This window comes from Oreochromis aureus, linkage group 7 (assembly GCF_013358895.1).
Source record: "Oreochromis aureus strain Israel breed Guangdong linkage group 7, ZZ_aureus, whole genome shotgun sequence".
Classification (NCBI taxonomy): Eukaryota; Metazoa; Chordata; class Actinopteri; order Cichliformes; family Cichlidae; genus Oreochromis; species Oreochromis aureus.
The window spans coordinates 40,442,877-40,460,566 of NC_052948.1; the positions used below are offsets into that span (position 1 = coordinate 40,442,877).

Consider the following 17,690-nt stretch of genomic DNA (forward strand, 5'->3'; position numbering starts at 1 on the left):
ATCACAGTTAGTTGGTACGGATGAAAATCCTGTCTTTGATTTTATATCTATATAAATTTCCCATAAGTATGATTAAAATATATGTCATTACGTTTTCTAACAAGTATGTGTTGATTAGGTCTGTGTACTCGTTAAGCCCAAAGCAAATAAACTGATCAAATAGGGGGGATAGTAGAGTTAAAATAGTGAGAAAATATCAAGTACGACTTCTAAAGTAATGTCCATTTGAGTAAATATGTTTGGTTACATTTTTGAATCCAAGCTAACAAACTTTTTAGTAGGTCTAAAGTACATGGCAGGGTAAAAACATGAGTCAGAGAGAAGGAGGAAGGAAATGTAACAGGATGAATATTTGCTTTGGCCTTATCGCATAATTTCCTAAGCAGCCTAATGAGATCACAGCCTAGCCTACATCCTTCCTCGCAATATTCTTTCAGCACAGCTAAGATTAAATTATGCACGCAAATGTATTTACCTAGTGAATATGAGGCACGCGAAACCATACATTTTATTATTATACAAAACAGAGAGGAGCACGTGGGTTTAGTTCAGCCTAGGCCAAATTCAAAGATGCCCTCCCTCCTGAGGCGCACCCAGCGGGCTTGTGCATCCACAGCTGTCAGGAGAGTGTGCCACTATGAAAACAAGGCTACCGATTAAAGTGAGATTATATAGCAGCAACAGCTAATGCATGGAAACATTCTGTGGTCAGATGTCTATATGGATAAAGAAATGCGTAAATTCCAATTGATGTGTGAAAGTAGGCTGATAAGAAAAGGAAAGGAGACAGCTGCGACATCTTTCGGTAAACTGGAGACACTACAGACCTTATTAGGAAAGGAACCATGAAAAAAGCAGGCATTAGGCTGCATTTCCTGGATGGATCTTGGGTGCTTTGGGTTTTTTTTAAAGATATAATCTAGATTATATTTTCCACTATGAGCTCTAAGTAATTCCCGTGGAAATGTAAAATCTGTCTCGTGATTTTTTACTTCCTTCCTTTTGCATGGTGCATCAATCTATTTTTCTGATAAGTGTGAATTTATATAAACGTAAATACATCCAATACATCTTTGGGACGTTACAAAAGGCCTCCTCGCTGACACCGCCTACCTTGTGATATTGGTCATGTTGCTGTTTCGCCCTAATTAAAGCCTTTAAGGAAGATTGCTGTAATAGCAATCTGACCTCTGTTACATGGTGAGTGAAACATAATCTTATTTTTATCCTTCTGAAATCTTAATTATAACCCGATGAACTCGAGGAAATAGAGGAGGGCGAAAGGAAAACAGATGCTCTACGTGGCACCAACTTATCCTGAGAGCTAAACTCGGGGGAGAAATTTACCCACTTCAGCCGGGTAGCGACAAAGCCTGTCAGCTCTCTGACAGCTCAGTACTGTAGTGACACTTGGAGACGTGTCATCGGCCCTTTAAAAAAAACTGTTTAGCACTCGTTTTCACTTAATGCGGCGACTGGAGCATTCGTTCTTAATCCCAGAGTATGTTTTGGCCTGTTTCACTTTTATTTTTCAACGAGCGACCTCATTAGCTCACTAAATAGCTTTGCCGAACTAGCGGCTGGATAGCCGACTAGCAGCAGGGAACCTCCCAGTAGTATCATGGCTAGCGAGAATTAGCCACTCCATTCACTGTGACATCACTTTGGTAACGTCTTAATATTTATTTTATTTTTTTTCCAGACTACCGCCTTTTAAAAGAAGTGCACTACTAAACCTGTTCGGTCTTTCTGCGCTTAACCAGAGCTTCGTGCTTAGTCTCGTTTTTCCTTTATAGGGAAGCTAACGTCACTTGTAGCTCGCTGTCCCTTGTTTACATGAACACCGGTCACCTGGGGTGCTCTGTGGGCATGTGATGGTTGTAACAACACAGGATGAACTACAGAGCAACCGGGTTGTAAATACGGACATGGAACTTGGAGGTAGTTAACGTCGGCATCTCAGAGCCATTTCTCTGAGAAGATGACCTGGACTCTAAAGGAGGACAGCTGTGCCAGCTCCACTGTTTGACTTTGTGTGGGCGCTGGACGGAGAGCAGGAGCTTTGTTTGTCCCTATTAAAAGTTTATCGTGATGCAAGGCTACATGAGGACAACTGGAAACAAACAGTGCTGGGAATCGCTCTCTGCTTCTACCACAGGGATGATGTGGAAAACTCTCCTGGTCGTCAGTCTTTTCTGCTGGGGAAAATGTCAAGACAGCCAGAATATGACACCCGAGGAAAAGGGCGTAATCAGGTGATGAATGTTCACATAGACATATAAACACTGAGTGCGTTTTTGTAAAGTTATTAAAAGCATTTAACTTTTGCATCTTTACCTTTTTTTCTTCTGTGCAGGGACCAGATTGTTGAAATGTTTGATCACGCTTATGGCAGTTACATGGTAAGGTGTTCATTACAGCATAATAATTGTAATTACCACTATGTTTATGTTTGCTTTTTGCAACAGTCCAGAGAAAAGATGAGTCGGTTGCTTCCAGTTGGAAATGTGCATGCAAGCAAGCATGCTGGATTTGGGTGAGGTTGCTGTTAGTATTGCTGGAGAGGGTCAGACTCACCTGTGCCTTTATAGGATGATCAGAGTTGGACAAAGAGGCACGCATGACCTAAAGAGTTTGGTAGAAGTAAAAATTAGATGTCCTTATGACCTAACATAAATTAATCCAAGTGTATATTTAATATAGGTTAAGTAGAGCAGCTAATGTTTAACTGATTATTGCATGTAAAAGGGTGATAAAGAGGCAAAATTATCACTACAAGGAGTTTACACAAGTACATTCCTCAGTTAAACTGTCAAAAATTTCTTCAACTGAGTCCTCTAATAGTTTGAATATTTAGATGGAAAACTTAAGGGACATTGTTGAGTGAGAACTAAAACTGTATGTGCCTGGTGAAGTGGGAGTTGTATAAGCTATTGATCTCCACGCATCCTTCCTCAATGAAACATTTTATGTAAAATGATAATGAAAGCATGGAGGCAAATGTTTGTTTCTGTTGTAGAAATATGCCTATCCGGCTGATGAACTGATGCCTCTAAGCTGCAGAGGGAGAGTGCGAGGCCAGGAGCCCAACAGAGGGGACATAGATGACTCCTTGGGGAAGTAAGTAAATCGTTAATTGACATTTGGAGCATGAAAAGCATATACATTTAAATCCCTTCAAGCAGCAGCCAGACCAAAGTATCGCAGCAAAGGTTTGAGTGTGAGCAGTTTAAGATTAGGAGATAAAAGATGACCTGATTTCCAAATGGCATCAAGTAAGAGATGAGATATTTTTGATTTTTTGAGCAAGATTACTTCATCATCTCTTATCTGCTGAAGTTTTGAAAGGACAAAAAGATAAGAGAGAGAGAGGGAAAAGTTCGTCTACCCTGCATGATAAGAACCCTGATAAATCTTCCTGAAGGTCTTTTGCAGTCATAGAACAATTTTGATTTGGCTTTCTAGGAATCCTGTGAGTATTTTTTCCAGTAATTCTTTTGCCTTTCCAGACCACAACTTGACCTTCACCATTCCTATTGTTTGAGAAAAGAGCTTTGTGGAAACACTTTTACCTCCACTGTCTCTGAACAGGATGTAGCTGTACCAAGCTACATGATATCTAGAAGTTATCTGACAGCTAAGATCTCTTTTGTAAACTTTCTTTCACTCCTAAATTCGACAGGGCAAAAATGATACACTCACCGTGCTTAAAATTCTATGAAAAGTATGTTTAATTTTCAATTTGAAGCCATTTAGAGATCATTTCATCTCCTGCTTGCTGAAGTATTCACAGTAACAGAATTTTTGACCAGGGTGCAAAATGTTTTGCATGCCAAGTCTAATTTGTCTAATGCAGGGGTGTCCAACTCCAGGCCTTAAGGGTCAGTGTCCTGCAGGTTTTACATATAAACCTGGGTCAACACACCTGAATCAAATGATTAGTTCATTACCAGGCCTCTGGAGAACTTCAAAGCACATTGAGGAGGTAATTTAGCCATCTAAATCAGCTTTGTTGGATCAAGGACAAGTCTAAAACCTGCAGGACACTGGCCCCTGAGGCCTGGAGTTGGACACCCCGGTCTAATGCTTCTGAGAATGATTTTGCATCTTGAAAGAAGACAGGAACTATAGTCTTGCCCTGCTATTCTCTTCAAAGATGCCCTAGTATTCAGAGATGCTGAATGAGACGCCAGTTTAAACAATTAAACCAACAGGAAGGCAATGAATCGGCATCTTGGAGTGCCATACACAGATCTATGTACAACACGTGTTTTATAATGTAACATTTCGCTTCAGACTCAGCATGAGTCATTACAAATTTAACTGAATCAGTGGAAAGTAGGACACCAGCTCTGCTGCGCTGTGCTAGCTATCGACATGTCATAATATTCGTTTCCACCATCTTTTTAGGTTTTCTCTCACTCTGATTGACACCCTTGACACACTGGTGGTGAGTATTTGATTTTCCTCTCATAAAAAAAACACAGAAAATTGCTTTGCTTGTGTTTTTGAACAAGTTTTTCTTTCGCTCGCATGAATTTTAAACAGGTGTTAAACAAGCTTGATGAGTTTGAGGAGGCAGTGAAGAAGGCTGTGAGTGATGTACGCCTCGACAACGATGTGGTGGTGTCAGTGTTTGAGACCAATATCAGAGTTTTAGGGTATGAATTTGTTATTTTCCTCAGATTTGTATTAACGGCTTTATTTGAAGTGCTTTTCTTCTTGGCTCATTATTCCAAATGTAGTATTTTTTTGACATCAGTACATCGTTTTATTGTCACTGGAAAGAAATATCCTGAGTATTTCTTCTTCCCAGTGGGCTTTTAGGGGGGCATGTGATGGCTGACCTCCTACGGCAACGTGGGGAGAGGATGCAATGGTATCGTGACGAGCTCCTACATATGGCCAAAGAGCTGGGCCATCGATTACTGCCTGCCTTTAACACCACAAGTGGCCTTCCCTATCCTAAGGTAGTGCTTATTTTATTGTTAAATATCACAAACCTTATTGCAGATTCATTATATGCTATCTGGTTCTTCAAAATTAGGCACTAATAAACACCGAACATGTTTATCATTTTGGAAAGTAACTGATATGAATTTCGCTTTATTTGGCTCACCAGGTGAATCTGCGCTACGGCGTCCTAAACCCGCTTTCCCGGACAGGCACTGAGTCCGACACCTGCACAGCATGTGCAGGAACAATGATCCTGGAATTCGCTGCCCTCAGCAGACTGTCAGGAAACTCTGTGTTTGAGGTATTACCTTATTCTTCCTTCTTCTTCTTTTTTCTTTCTTTCTTTTTTTTAACTTTTTCAGGTTAGAAATTATAGCTGAAAGTAGTTTTCACCTCAAAGAGTTTAAGCATGTAATACTTTTACAGGAACATGCAAGGAAAGCTCTGGATGTCCTCTGGGAGAGGCGACAGAGGGGAAGTGACTTGGTGGGGACTGTCATCAATATCCACAATGGAGAATGGGTCCGGAGGGGTGAGGCAGTTTAAACACAAAGATACACAAACATCGACAGCACTGAAATCATGCAGGTTCTCACACAAATCGAGCCTTACTGAGTCTTGTCGCTTCTGTGTTTGCAGACAGTGGAGTTGGCGCTGGCATCGATTCATACTACGAATACCTGATGAAGGCCTACATTCTTCTCGGAGACAATGTCTTTCTGGACAGGTTCAACGTTGTAAGCATTCCTTGCTGTAACATCATTGTCTCACATAGTCTGTCGTATTATATTGTTTGAGCTGAAAACACTACAGTAATTATTTGTGTTTCTTGGTTTTTCCTCTACAGCACTACAGTGCCATTATGAAGTACATCAGTCAGCCTCCTCTGCTGCTCAATGTACACATGCACAACCCCACAGTGAGTGTGCGGAGCTGGATGGACTCTCTCCTGGCATTCTTCCCTGGCCTGCAGGTCTTAAGATGTGCTCAGTTAATCATATTGACTCTTTTAATAGTGAAAGAGTTTGTTGTTTAAAGTTTCTAAAGTCCCGCTTTGGCTTATATAGGTTTTGCGAGGGGATCTGAAACCAGCCATTGAAACTCATGAAATGCTTTACCAAGTAACCAAACAGCACAAGTTTCTTCCAGAGGTAATGACTCAGTATTTATATTCCTCTGTATCCCAGAACATTTCAGCAGTCAGGAAAAGTGGTACTAACCTCTTTTGTTTTTTGTTCATCTCACTCAAGGCTTTCACTACAGAGTTCAGAGTTCATTGGGGTCAACATCTACTGAGACCAGAGTTTGCAGAAAGCACCTACTACCTCTATAAGGTAACCCTGTATATTTAATCTCTATCACTAACAGTGTCGCTGATTAAATATATTGCATTTTCTTTGGTTGTAAAGGTTCAACTTTGTTAAAAGTTGGCTAATTTATACAAGTATTTTATTCCTTTTAAGGATATGAAGCGCTTATCCTGTAGGACATGTAGGTAAGATTATATTTTGATGTCTGCAGGCCACTGGCGACCCCTACTACCTCAGAGTGGGACAATCCATAGTGGAAAAGCTCAATGCCTATGCCAGAGTGCCTTGCGGGTTTGCTGCTGTGCAAGATGTCCGCACAGGGACACATGAAGACAGGTACTGTGTGGGGCGAACTCTGTTCCGAACATTTAAAAACTGAAAAGTGTAACCTAAGCGTAACCTTAAGCATCAGAAACAGATGTGACGATTTTTTTTCTTCTATATATGTGGGCTTTTCTGTGTTTAGGATGGACTCGTTTTTTCTGGCTGAGATGTTTAAATACCTGTACCTAATGTTTTCTGAGAAGAGTCACCTGCCAATTGATATGGACGGCTACATTTTCACTACAGAGGCTCACCTACTGCCTATATCTCTCTCCACCACTCAGCCACCTTGTCCAGGAAACGATACGGTGAGAGCGCTCACTTTGTCACAAACACCAGTGCAAACATTATCTTCCTCTATTTTCTATACAAGCTCGTGTATGCCAACCACTCTGTTAGGTCCACCTGTCAAATTTCTTTTTAACATGGATATCTAATCAGGCAATCACATGTCAACAATTCAATTCATTAAAGCTGCGTCCACAAACGGAAGTGCCCATTGGAAATGCGTTTGAAGCTGACAGCTGGTTGCTTGTGGATATTCCAGGCTCCAGTTGCCTACGTGACCCTCTTAATATCTTCACCACCGGGTACTCATACTCTTGTCTATGATCAACATGTTGCTGAGAATCACTTCCAGGGTTGTTTACCGTAGTCACGTAGACCTATTCTCGACTGTCTCCTTGAACTCAAATGGAGCATCAGAATGGAGAGGAAAGGTGATTTAAATGTGATGTGGTTGCTGGTACCACAAGGGCTGGTCTGAATATTACTGGGATTTTCTTCACAACTGTCTCAAGGGTTTCCAAAGAATAGTCTGAGTATATGATTCTTATATAGCACTTTTCAAGCACTCAAAGCTCTTTGTTCAACATTGACTCATTCACACAAGCACTTTTTTTCTAACATTAACACATTAACATTCAAAGAAATGGACTGGTTCTTATATAGCGCTTTTCTACTCTGAGCACTCAAAGCGCTTTATACAACTAATTCATTCACCCAGTCACACCAGCTAAACTGTTAAGTGCTTACTGTCTACATTCACACTCCAATGGATGCATCTCCGATGGATGCATCTCCGATGGATGCATCGGAGAGCAACATGGGGTTAGTATCTTGCCCAAGACTGGTGGAGCCTGGGATCGAACCACCAACCTTCCGGTTAGTGCTCGCCTCTACCACCTGAGCTACAGCCACCCCACACCGAAATACAACCAACCAGGGTTCAAACCACCAACCTTTTGATTAGTACATGACCTGCTCTACCTCCTCAGCCTCAGCCAGCCCAACTGAGCATTTTTTTTAAACTACCACAGTCTACCTGAGCATTATTCCTGACCATGTCCATCCCCCGTTGTACCCACCTTCTGATGGCTGCTTCCAGCAGGATAACACACCATGTCACAAAGCTCAGATCACCTGAAACTGGAATGAGTTCACGGTTTTCAAAACGCCTCCGCAGTCACCAGATCTCAATCAAAAGCACCTCTGGGATGTGGTGGAAACGGAGAATTGCATCATTGATGTGCAGCCGATGGATCTGTTGTAATTGTGTGATACTATCATGTCAATTTGACCCCAGACCTCTGAGAAAAGTTTCCAGCACCTTATTGAATCAGTGCTACGAAGAACTGAGGCAAAAAGGAGGTCAAAAACAGTGCTACCTGGTTTGTTTGTATGTCTCACATTAGCAGTGCTAATACTGATATTGTGATAACAGAAATGTGAAGAAAATGAGGATGACAGCATGCCACCAGTCTAATTTATCTCAAATTTAGTTTTGTTTTTTAGTACAAGGGTTTGGGTTTGTAATAGAGAAGGAAGTTGATCTTAATTTAGTGAATATTGTAATTATTGTAAGTCTCACTTATATGACAGTGCTGTATATTTAGAAGTTTACAGCAAAACTCACTGGCATAGTTTTATAGTAGGTGCATACTTATTTAAAGGTGTGTCTTCTTCTTCAGGAGACTGTTCGTATTTCTCAAGAAGATCTGTTTACACACTCCTGTCCCAGCACTGACACGCTATTCCCAAACAACCCGTCATTTGCCAAAACCATCAGGGACGGCTACAAGTACCTCACTGGGGTGGGACGAGCCTTCCACCCTTTACCCATCAGGTGTGTCCAGCTGCAAGAGACTTTTGATTCCAGAGTGAATTCTCTGGTGGATTTGTGAAGTTATTTACCTGACTGCCTTCATACTTTGCAGGGAAATTGAACTTCCACTCCATGATAATGGCATGGAGCCAGTGGAGTTCTTTAAAAGCATGGGCATTTCTCTCACTCCACTGAACGAAGCCAATATGGGAGACACTGGAAGGCTTAAGGTACACACTGATTACTTTGCACTCCAAGTATGAACTGAAATGATGAGTTCAGGGTCAAAATAGGTCCGAAAACATACAATTACATGTAATTTTTAAATTCTACAGCCAATTTTTATACAATACTTCTTTTTCAATATTTAATGCCATTGGTAAAATAAATTAAATTTAAATTGATTTAGTTTTTTATCGCTACCTTATCGTGGTGGAGGGGTTTGTGTGTCACAGGGATCCCAGGGGCTATGTTGTCTGGGGGCTTTTGCTCCCTGGTAGGGTCTCCCATGGCAAATTGGTCCTGGGTGAGGGACCAGACAAAGAGCGATTCAGAAGACCCGTATGAAAAGAACATCGAGGGAACAGTTTACCCTGCCGGGATAGGGTTACAGGGCCCCGCCCTGGAGCCAGGCCCGGGAGGGTGCCCGAGGGCGCGTCTGGTGGCGGGCCTTAGTCCATGGGGCCCGGCCGGGCACAGCCCGAAGAGGAGACATGGGCCCATCCTCCCGCAGGCCCACCACCCGCAGGGAGGCGCCATAGGGGTCGGGTGCAATGTGTGTCGGGCGGCGGCCAGGAGCGGAGGCCCTGGCGGACCGATCCCCGGCTGCCAAGACTGGCAATAGGGACATGGAATGTCACCTCTCTGGTGGGGAAGGAGCCTGAGTTAGTGCGTGAGGTTGAGAAGTACCGGCTAGATATAGTCGGGCTCACCTCTACGCATGGCTTGGGCTCTGGAACTAGTCTCCTGGAGAGGGCTGGACTCTGTCTCAGTCTGGAGTTGCCCCTGGTGAGAGGCGGCGGGCTGGGGTGGGTATTCTAATATCCCCGGCTTGCTGCCGGTGCGTTGGGGTTTTTCCCAGTGGATGAGAGGGTTTGTTCCCTGCGCCTTAGGGTCGGGGAACGGGTCCTGACTGTCATCTGCGCTTATGCGCCCGAGTAGCAGTTCAGAGTACCCAGCCTTCTTAGAGTCCCTGGGGGTGCTGGAAGGTGCCCCACCTGGAGACTCTGTTGTCCTACTGGGAGACTTCAATGCTCACGTGGGTAGCGACAGCGAGACCTGGAGGCGTGATTGGGAGGAACGGCCTCCTGATCTGAACCCGAGTGGTGTTTTGTTATTGGACTTCTGTGCAAATCACAGTTTGGCCATAACGAACACCTTGTTCGAACATAAGAGTGTCCATAAGTGCACGTGGCACCAGGATGCTCTAGGCCGCAGGTCGATGATCGATTTTGTAATCGTATCACCAGACTTGCGACCATATGTTCTGGACACTGGGTAAAGAGAGGGGCTGAGCTGTCAACTGATCACCACCTGGTGGTGAGTTGGATCAGGTGGCGGGGAGGACGCTGGACAGACCCGGTGCACCTAAGCGCGTGGTGAGGGTGTGCTGGGAACGTCTAGCAGAGGCCCCAGTCCGCGAGATCTTCAACGCACACCTCCGGCAGAGCTTCAACAACATTCCGAGGGAGACGGGGACATTGAGTCCGAATGGACCATGTTCAGCGTCTCCATTGCCGGGCTGCTGCATTGAGCTGCGGCCGCAAGGTGGTTGGTGCCTGCCGTGGTGGTAATCCCGAACCAAATGGTGGACACCAGGGGTGAAGGGAGCCACCAGGCTGAAGAAGGAGTCCCATCGGGCTTGGTTAGCCTGTGGGACTCCAGAGGCAGCTGACAGGTATCGACAGGCCAAGCGGAATGCGGCTCGGGCAGTGGCTGAAGCAAAACTTCGGGTGTGGGAGGAGTTCGGAGGCCATGGAAAAGACTTTCGGACTGCCTCGAAGAGATTCTGGCAAACCGTCAGGCGTCTCAGGAGGGGAAAGCGGTGCTCTACCTGCACTGTGTATAGTGCTGGCGGTGCGCTGCTGACGTCGACCGAGAAAATTGTCAGGCGGTGGAAGGAATACTTGAGGACCTCCTTAATCCCACTGACACGTCTTCCGAGGAGGAAGCAGAGTCTGGGGATGAGGGAATGACCCGCCAATTTCTGGGGTCGAGGTCACTGAGGCAGTTAAACAACTCCTCGGTGGCAGAGCCCCTGGTGTTGATGAGGTCCGCCCCGAGTTCCTGAAGGCTCTGGACGTTGTAGGGCTGTCCTGGTTGACACGCCTCTACAATGTTGCGTGGAGATCAGGGGCAGTACCCCTGGACTGGCAGACCGGGGTGGTGGTCCCCATCTTTAAGAGGGGAGACCGGAGGGTGTGTTCCAACTATAGGGGGATCACACTCCTCAGCCTCCCTGGGAAAGTCTATGCCAGGGTGCTGGAAAGGAGAGTTCGTCCGTTAGTCGAACCTCGGATACAGGAGGAACAATGCGGTTTTCGTCCTGGTCGCGGAACACTGGACCAGCTCTTTATCCTCTCGAGGATACTTGAGGGTGCATGGGAGTTTGCCCAACCAGTCTACATGTGTTTTGTGGACTTGGAGAAGGCATTCGACCGTGTCCCTCGGGTGTCCTGTGGGAGGTGTTGCGGGAGTATGGGGTGTCTGGCCCATTGCTACGGGCCATTCGATCCCTATACAACCGTTGTAAGAGTTTGGTTCGCATTGCCGGCAATAAGTCGGACTTGTTTCCGGTGGGTGATGGGCTCCGCCAGGGCTGCCCTTTATCACCGATTCTGTTCATAATTTTATGGACAGGATTTCTAGGCGCAGCCAAGTGGCGGAGGGCTTCCACTTGGTGGCCTCAGAGTCTCATCTCTGCTTTTGCGGATGATGTGGTTCTGATGGCTTCATCGGGTGGGGGCCTCCAGCTCGCACTGGAACGGTTCGCAGCCGAGTGTGAAGCAGCAGGAATGAGGATCAGCACCTCCAAATCTGAGGCCATGGTTCTCAGCCGGAAAAGGGTGGAGTGCCCACTCCGGGTCGGGGATGAGTTCCTGCCCCAAGTGGAGGAGTTCAAGTATCTCGGGGTCTTGTTCGCGAGTGATGGGAGAAGGGAGCCGAGATCGACAGGCGGATTGGTGCTGCGGCTGCAGTGATGCGGACGCTGCACCGGTCCGTCGTGGTGAAGAGGGAGCTGAGTGTAAAAGCGAAGCTCTCAATTTACCGGTCGATCTCGTCCCGACCCTCACCTATGGCCACGAGCTGTGGGTAGTGACCGAAAAGAACGAGATCGCGGATACAAGCGGCAGAAATGAGCTTCCTCCGAAGGGTGGCTGGCCTCTCCCTTAGAGATAGGGTGAGAAGTTCGGCCATCCGGGAGGGGCTCAGAGTAGAGCCGCTGCTCCTCCACATCGAAAGGAGCCAGTTGAGGTGGTTCGGGCATCTGACAAGGATGCCCCTGGGCGCCTCCTGGGTGAGGTGTTCGGGCATGTCCCACCGAGGAGGCCCAGGGCAGACCCAGGACGCGCTGGAGAGATTATATCTCTCGGCTGGCCTGGGAACGCCTTGGTGTTCCCCCGGATGAGCTGGAGGAGGTGGCTGGGGAGAGGGAGGTCTGGGCTTCTCTGCTTAGGCTGCTGCCCCCGCGACCCGACTTCGGATAAAGCGGATGAGGATGGATGGATAGTTTTTTATTGTAAATGAATTAGTGCTCCAGCTGCAGTATTTTCATACTCCACCAGGAGGCACTGTCCACACTCTGTGAATATATTTTCTTCCATTATAGTTATCTAGTTTGTTATGCTTGTCTTATAACAGTCCACTCTTTTAAAGCAAAATCCGCCTGAGATGTAGTTTAAATGTGACGTTTTTTGGGTTTTTTTTTAATTAAATGTTCAGGGAAATCCATCAGTTTGTCTTGCATTTTGATTAGAGTGAAGATTGGGTGGTGCCCCATGGGTATTTCTGGTTTTTAAGTGTGCTGCAGCACTCTTGACTTTGGGAATGGCTGACCTGACCAGCTCTAGTTTTCAATTGGGTCTCTAAATATTGATGTCTGCAGGAGCATAAAGGAGTTTACCGGGTAAAACTTGTAGCAGAATTGAGCCAGGCACCAGAGGAGGAGGTTGTGGTGCCTCATGTCGTTCAGCTCATATCCCCGCCATTTCTGGGAAGGACGGTCCTCACTGCAGGACCTGCCAAATTTGGGATGGACCTCACCAAGCAGGAGCATGGGGTGAGATAACACACTACATGGTATCGGTGTCAAAGCTAGTGTAGCTTTCAGGAACAAAAACAGAAACATGTGTTTCATTACAACAATGTGAGCAACACTTGTTCAACAGTATGTTTGAAGAGATTACAATCTGACATATAATTGATATAATATGAACTACTAAATAAAATTATTAATTTATGTATGCATGTTTGTTCTCTTGGTCTTGTTGAATTCTTTTCTCTAACGTGCAAACACAAAATCACATTAAAACAAACACTTGTGCTGCAGGTGAAGGGCAGCATAGTGAAAACTTCTCCCTACACTGCGTGTGGACCCATAGACAATGCAGCGGGCCTAAAAGGCCACATCGCTCTAGCACTGAGAGGTGACTGCATGTTTGCTGCAAAGGCTCGTTGGCTACAGAAGGCAGGAGCCATAGGAGTTATTTTCATAGGTGAGAGTCATTATCAGTTGACCTGAAATCATTTGCTCTTATAGTATTTCTCAAAGTTTAGAATAAGTGGACTTCAAAGATGTTCATGAGCTCAGCATATGCCTTTGTTCCTCAGACCACCGTGAAGGAAGCAACAGCGAGGAAACCCCTCTCTTCCAGATGGTTGGAGATGGCGACTCAACTGAAGACATCACCCTGCCTTTAGTCTTCCTGTTCAGCCGTGAGGGTGCCGTGCTCACAGCTGCCCTGGAGAAACATCACAACGTGGATGTGCTGCTGCTGCCCAAAGAGCGGCAGCTCGGACGTGGTGAGCATCTGGAGGAAGATTAGATTACATATAATGTTTATGGTATTGTCAACAAATCCCATGAAGAGTTCAAAAATGATGTGGTTGGTCTTTCTTGTAATACTGTCAAACTTTTTGAGTCTTTTGGATAATTTGGCACTAACCCTGTTCAAAGCTGGCCAGGAGTCGGTGACTATTTTCAGAATTCATGTGGTACTTGTGACTGGTCCCTAATTTTCTGTGGGGGAGCCACAGTGGATAGATTTTGGCACAGATTTTACACCCAGTGTCCTCCCATTTACCTAACACCAGTTATACACTAGCCTGTGACCCCCTAATAGGGTCTACAGAATCAAAGGAAAAGATTATTCATATATTTAATGTTTGTTGGAAACAAAAAGGATATAGACTCATCCGATTTATACTTAATCATGTGTTTTCTAAAAGTCACTGTAAAGGTTAGGAAGAAAAATAAATAGCGCTGTTTTCAGAATTCATGTAGTGAAGAGTATTAAAGATAATGCTGGGTGTATGAACTCTTTGTGATGTGACTCACCAATGTGTTAAGTTTTTGGCCAACAATAGACGTGAATGACATTTGGAGAAAAAGTGTCTGCTTCACAGAAAACACTTACTATCATCTGTCACTTACAATTTTTATTGATTTTATATATTTAATGTTTGTTGAAAGATAAAAAATATAGAACATCACCAGATATATACTTGATCAAATATTGTCTAAAAGACACTGTAAAGGGTAGGAAGGCCTTTGTGCTTCTGTTCTTTCATAGATGTTTTAACACAGAGGATATGTTGTACGTCATAGTTCCTCTGACACAATACAGAAATCTAACTTTATGTAGCATGCAACAATGTATTTTCTTGTGGATTTGACATAGGTGCTGGTCCCAAATTGACCCAGAACATATAGCTAGCATCATTTTATTATTGTTTTACCTGGTAGCAAAGTGCATATTCACTAATTCAGTTGTTTTTAATTTGGGTTAATATCAAAATGGAATTGAAGTTGAGGACAAAATGAAATGATATGGAAAAACTTAGTTTGCGCTGCAGATGTGAGCTCTTCTCCTGTTTACGTGTGTCGTTGTCTGTCCTCGTACCACAGATAAAATGGAACGCGTCAGCATGAACTTAAAATTCCGCCTGGCAGAGGAGGGGGAGATGGAGGGGGGAGCAGCTAGCGGCCCCACCCTGGAGTTTGTCTTGGAGAATGACGAGGTGCTTCTTAAGGATGAGGGAGAAGAAGAGCTGAGAGAAAAACAGCAGTCAGAACAGCAGCAGTCATGCACAGAGGAGAGTGACAGGACTCAACCCTCCCAAATCCCAGACTCTTAATGTCGGACCAAACACAAATCCACGAGCTGTGCGGATCCCGAACTTTGCTGCCACTGGTATCTTGTCAGGTTCTGGATGGAGTGTGCCTCAGAGCCCCTCACTGCCCTACCGCACAGGGAGCCCTCACTGACACAGCTGGCATGTTTACGCCTGCCTTGAAGGGTCTATATTTACCTTTCAAAAGGATAGGCTGTTAATGTGTAAACCTAAACCTAACCTGTAGTTTTTGCTCCTGTGGGCCTATATAAAGTACATCCAGAGGAAACTGTAGATAAGGGTCCAAAAATGTCCTCAGCTACGGTTGTTATGCAATGCAGTGAATTTTTAGTGTATATTGCACCTTTTCACTTTAACAAGTACTGTTTAAGCATTTATTGATAGAGAGTAGAATATTACATGGTCAGTAGGTGGTGTTAGCTACCAGAGCTTTTCAGTAATGTAATGCTGGTTATTGAAGAACAGGAAGTTGGGCTAATTTAAAAACTATTTTCTTTCTTACTGGAAATCAACTTCAGGGAATTTTAAGAGTGAATACAGTTTGCATTGATGAAGTGCGCGCGTGTGTGTGTGCGTGTGTGTGTGTGTGTGTGTGTGTGCGCACGTGTGCTCTGCTTTTATGCTATTATGTGAGCAGTGTCTGTCCGTGTGCGTGTGTATGTGTAATGACTAAGAAACCCTTGAAGGCATCTCAGTTAAAACAAAAATGTATCCGTCTTTATGAAGTCAGAAAGCCGGTACGATTTACCATCATGAATCTTTTAAAGTTCAGCTTTCTAACCCAAAAATAGTCACACGGTTAAGTTGTAATCACTCACGTTTTCTTAGAAACACTGAAACTGTGATCAAAGGCGGTTTTCATGCAAGCAGACGCCCCTGGTTTCAGGTGCAGCATCAAGGATTGTTCAGGCTGCTTTGCACTTTGAGACTTACATTTGTTTATGGTCAAATGTAGTAACTAATTATGGTCATTTTTTATTGCATTTTCACTGTGTAACAATCGATTCTTTGTATCTTCCTTTAAATGCCAAATTTTTTGCAATGCTACTTTCAAAACCATGCAAATTGTCACGTTTATGAGCAAGTAGATTTGGTGAGTTTTTGGATCATCTAACATTTACCGGAGCGGAAAAAGCCGACTGAATCCTTTATCCCAGCGTATGACTGAAATCTATAGTGGATGCATTTTGCATAAATTTACAAGCTGCCGTTCTGACTCTCACACACTACTTGCAGACTCACCTGTTTTACACCATTAGGGTTACTTGTCATAACTTTGGATTAAAACTCACAACACTGCATAACTATTTCATCCTCACTAATAGTAGTTTGTTTGATTTTAAACTTTTGTGTAACATGGAAATGTGAGCTGTCATTTATTCCTTACCTAACTGTACAGTGCACCCTTTCCTGATGCTGCTGAGCTAATTTGAAGTCAGATATTTGTTTGGTCTTTTATAAGGCTGTGCCAACCTGTTTACCTCAGGACTGTGTATGTAAATGTTCATGCAGATAAAAGGACCATGCACAAAAAAAATGGATCGTTCTTCTTTTAAAAGATTTTCTGCTTCTTCTGCTGCTCTTTGAGGTTTTTGTTGGTCTGTGTCCTGCAGCTCATAAAGTGCCAAAAGAGAGATTCTCTGAAATCACTTTCCGAGACGTAAACTTAAATTAAAAATCATAATTCCTAACCCGACCAACCTTTTTTTTCCCCATTACTCTGCATTTTTATCATCAGTGGCAGTTATGGCTTTCTATGAGGTCATAGTTTAAAGGATGTGGTTGCCCTTTGCCTGTCGTAGGCTTTTGCGATTAATCATCCAGCGTAATCTTTCTGATACTTTATTTCCCACTTCATAATGACGCATTTATCTGGTTTAAAGTCCTTTTGTATTAGTTTTCTCTTTAAAAGTAGTTTAAAGCAATAAAATGTGTGCAGCTGTGTACATAGGTTGGAATTGCAATTTGATTGTGACACGTTTCATATTAAGTACACACATCTTTGTAATTTGATGTATTTTTTTTAAATTTATTAGAACATAAATATTGTGCAAGAGCAAAATAACTTCTTTATGTATATGTTTTATGTAGAGTTTGAGCTCTACGTAAAACATATACATAAGACACGTAACATCAGTTTCCTCTAAAACCCACATGCATCACATCCATGCCACGGCACTGCAGCGAGTTGTGAGCTTTTCAAAAAAACAGAATGTTGTCTGACTACCTTTGTCCGGGAAAAATCAGACAGACCTTGACACATTTTTGTTCCAGATGACTACGTGGCAAGAATGATGATGCCTGCGATGACATCATCAGTTATAATAGCGCTGCTGATGCTGTTTCACCCACAAAAAGCCCCACCAAGTAAGGACTCTGGACAGTTTTTAGAATAAAGAGGTTGTAATTGTTGAGTGGTAGTCCTAGAGCAATCTAATTTACTGCATGATAAATGAGTGGTTGGGGTTTTTTCTGTGTGTGTGTCAAAATAAAGTATACCACAAATCCATTTGATTAAACAGCTTTTTTAAGTGCGTGTATAGTCATAGTAAAAAAAAAAGTACAAGGATTTTACATATCAGGACAGGAATCTGGTCTTTATCAAGCCTTAAAATTAGATAAATACAGCCTCATATGAAGTA

The 17,690-nt window shown here is 43.9% G+C and overlaps 1 protein-coding gene across 2 annotated transcripts; it reads left to right on the top strand.

Annotated features, from left to right (window-relative positions):
* Positions 1-1,003: 1,003 nt before the first annotated feature.
* On the top strand, positions 1,004-16,585 carry si:ch211-282j22.3 (ER degradation-enhancing alpha-mannosidase-like protein 3). 2 transcript variants are annotated; one of them, XM_031758775.2, is made up of 21 exons: positions 1,004-1,200; positions 2,159-2,255; positions 2,357-2,402; positions 3,020-3,120; positions 4,411-4,450; positions 4,549-4,661; positions 4,817-4,970; positions 5,123-5,257; positions 5,383-5,488; positions 5,596-5,693; positions 5,804-5,929; positions 6,024-6,107; positions 6,207-6,290; positions 6,478-6,602; positions 6,733-6,898; positions 8,561-8,715; positions 8,807-8,924; positions 12,800-12,973; positions 13,244-13,409; positions 13,525-13,716; positions 14,822-16,585. In XM_031758775.2, exons 2-21 carry the CDS (start codon positions 2,161-2,163, stop codon positions 15,049-15,051), a joined length of 2,508 nt encoding a protein of 835 aa, XP_031614635.1. In that variant the 5' UTR covers positions 1,004-1,200; positions 2,159-2,160; the 3' UTR covers positions 15,052-16,585. The 2 variants fall into 2 exon arrangements, with proteins under 2 accessions (XP_031614635.1, XP_031614634.1); XM_031758774.2 differs by lacking the exon at positions 1,004-1,200 and adding an exon at positions 1,317-1,667 and having other exon boundaries at positions 1,797-2,255.
* Positions 16,586-17,690: the final 1,105 nt, after the last annotated feature.

Coding starts and splice junctions, on each gene's coding strand:
- si:ch211-282j22.3 (XM_031758774.2), top strand. CDS start 2,092: ATGCAAGGCTACATGAGGACAACTGGAAACAAACAGTGCTGGGAATCG. Junction 4,451..4,548: donor ACACCCTTGACACACTGGTG/GTGAGTATTTGA, acceptor AATTTTAAACAG/GTGTTAAACAAGCTTGATGA. Junction 5,694..5,803: donor TTCTGGACAGGTTCAACGTT/GTAAGCATTCCT, acceptor TTTCCTCTACAG/CACTACAGTGCCATTATGAA.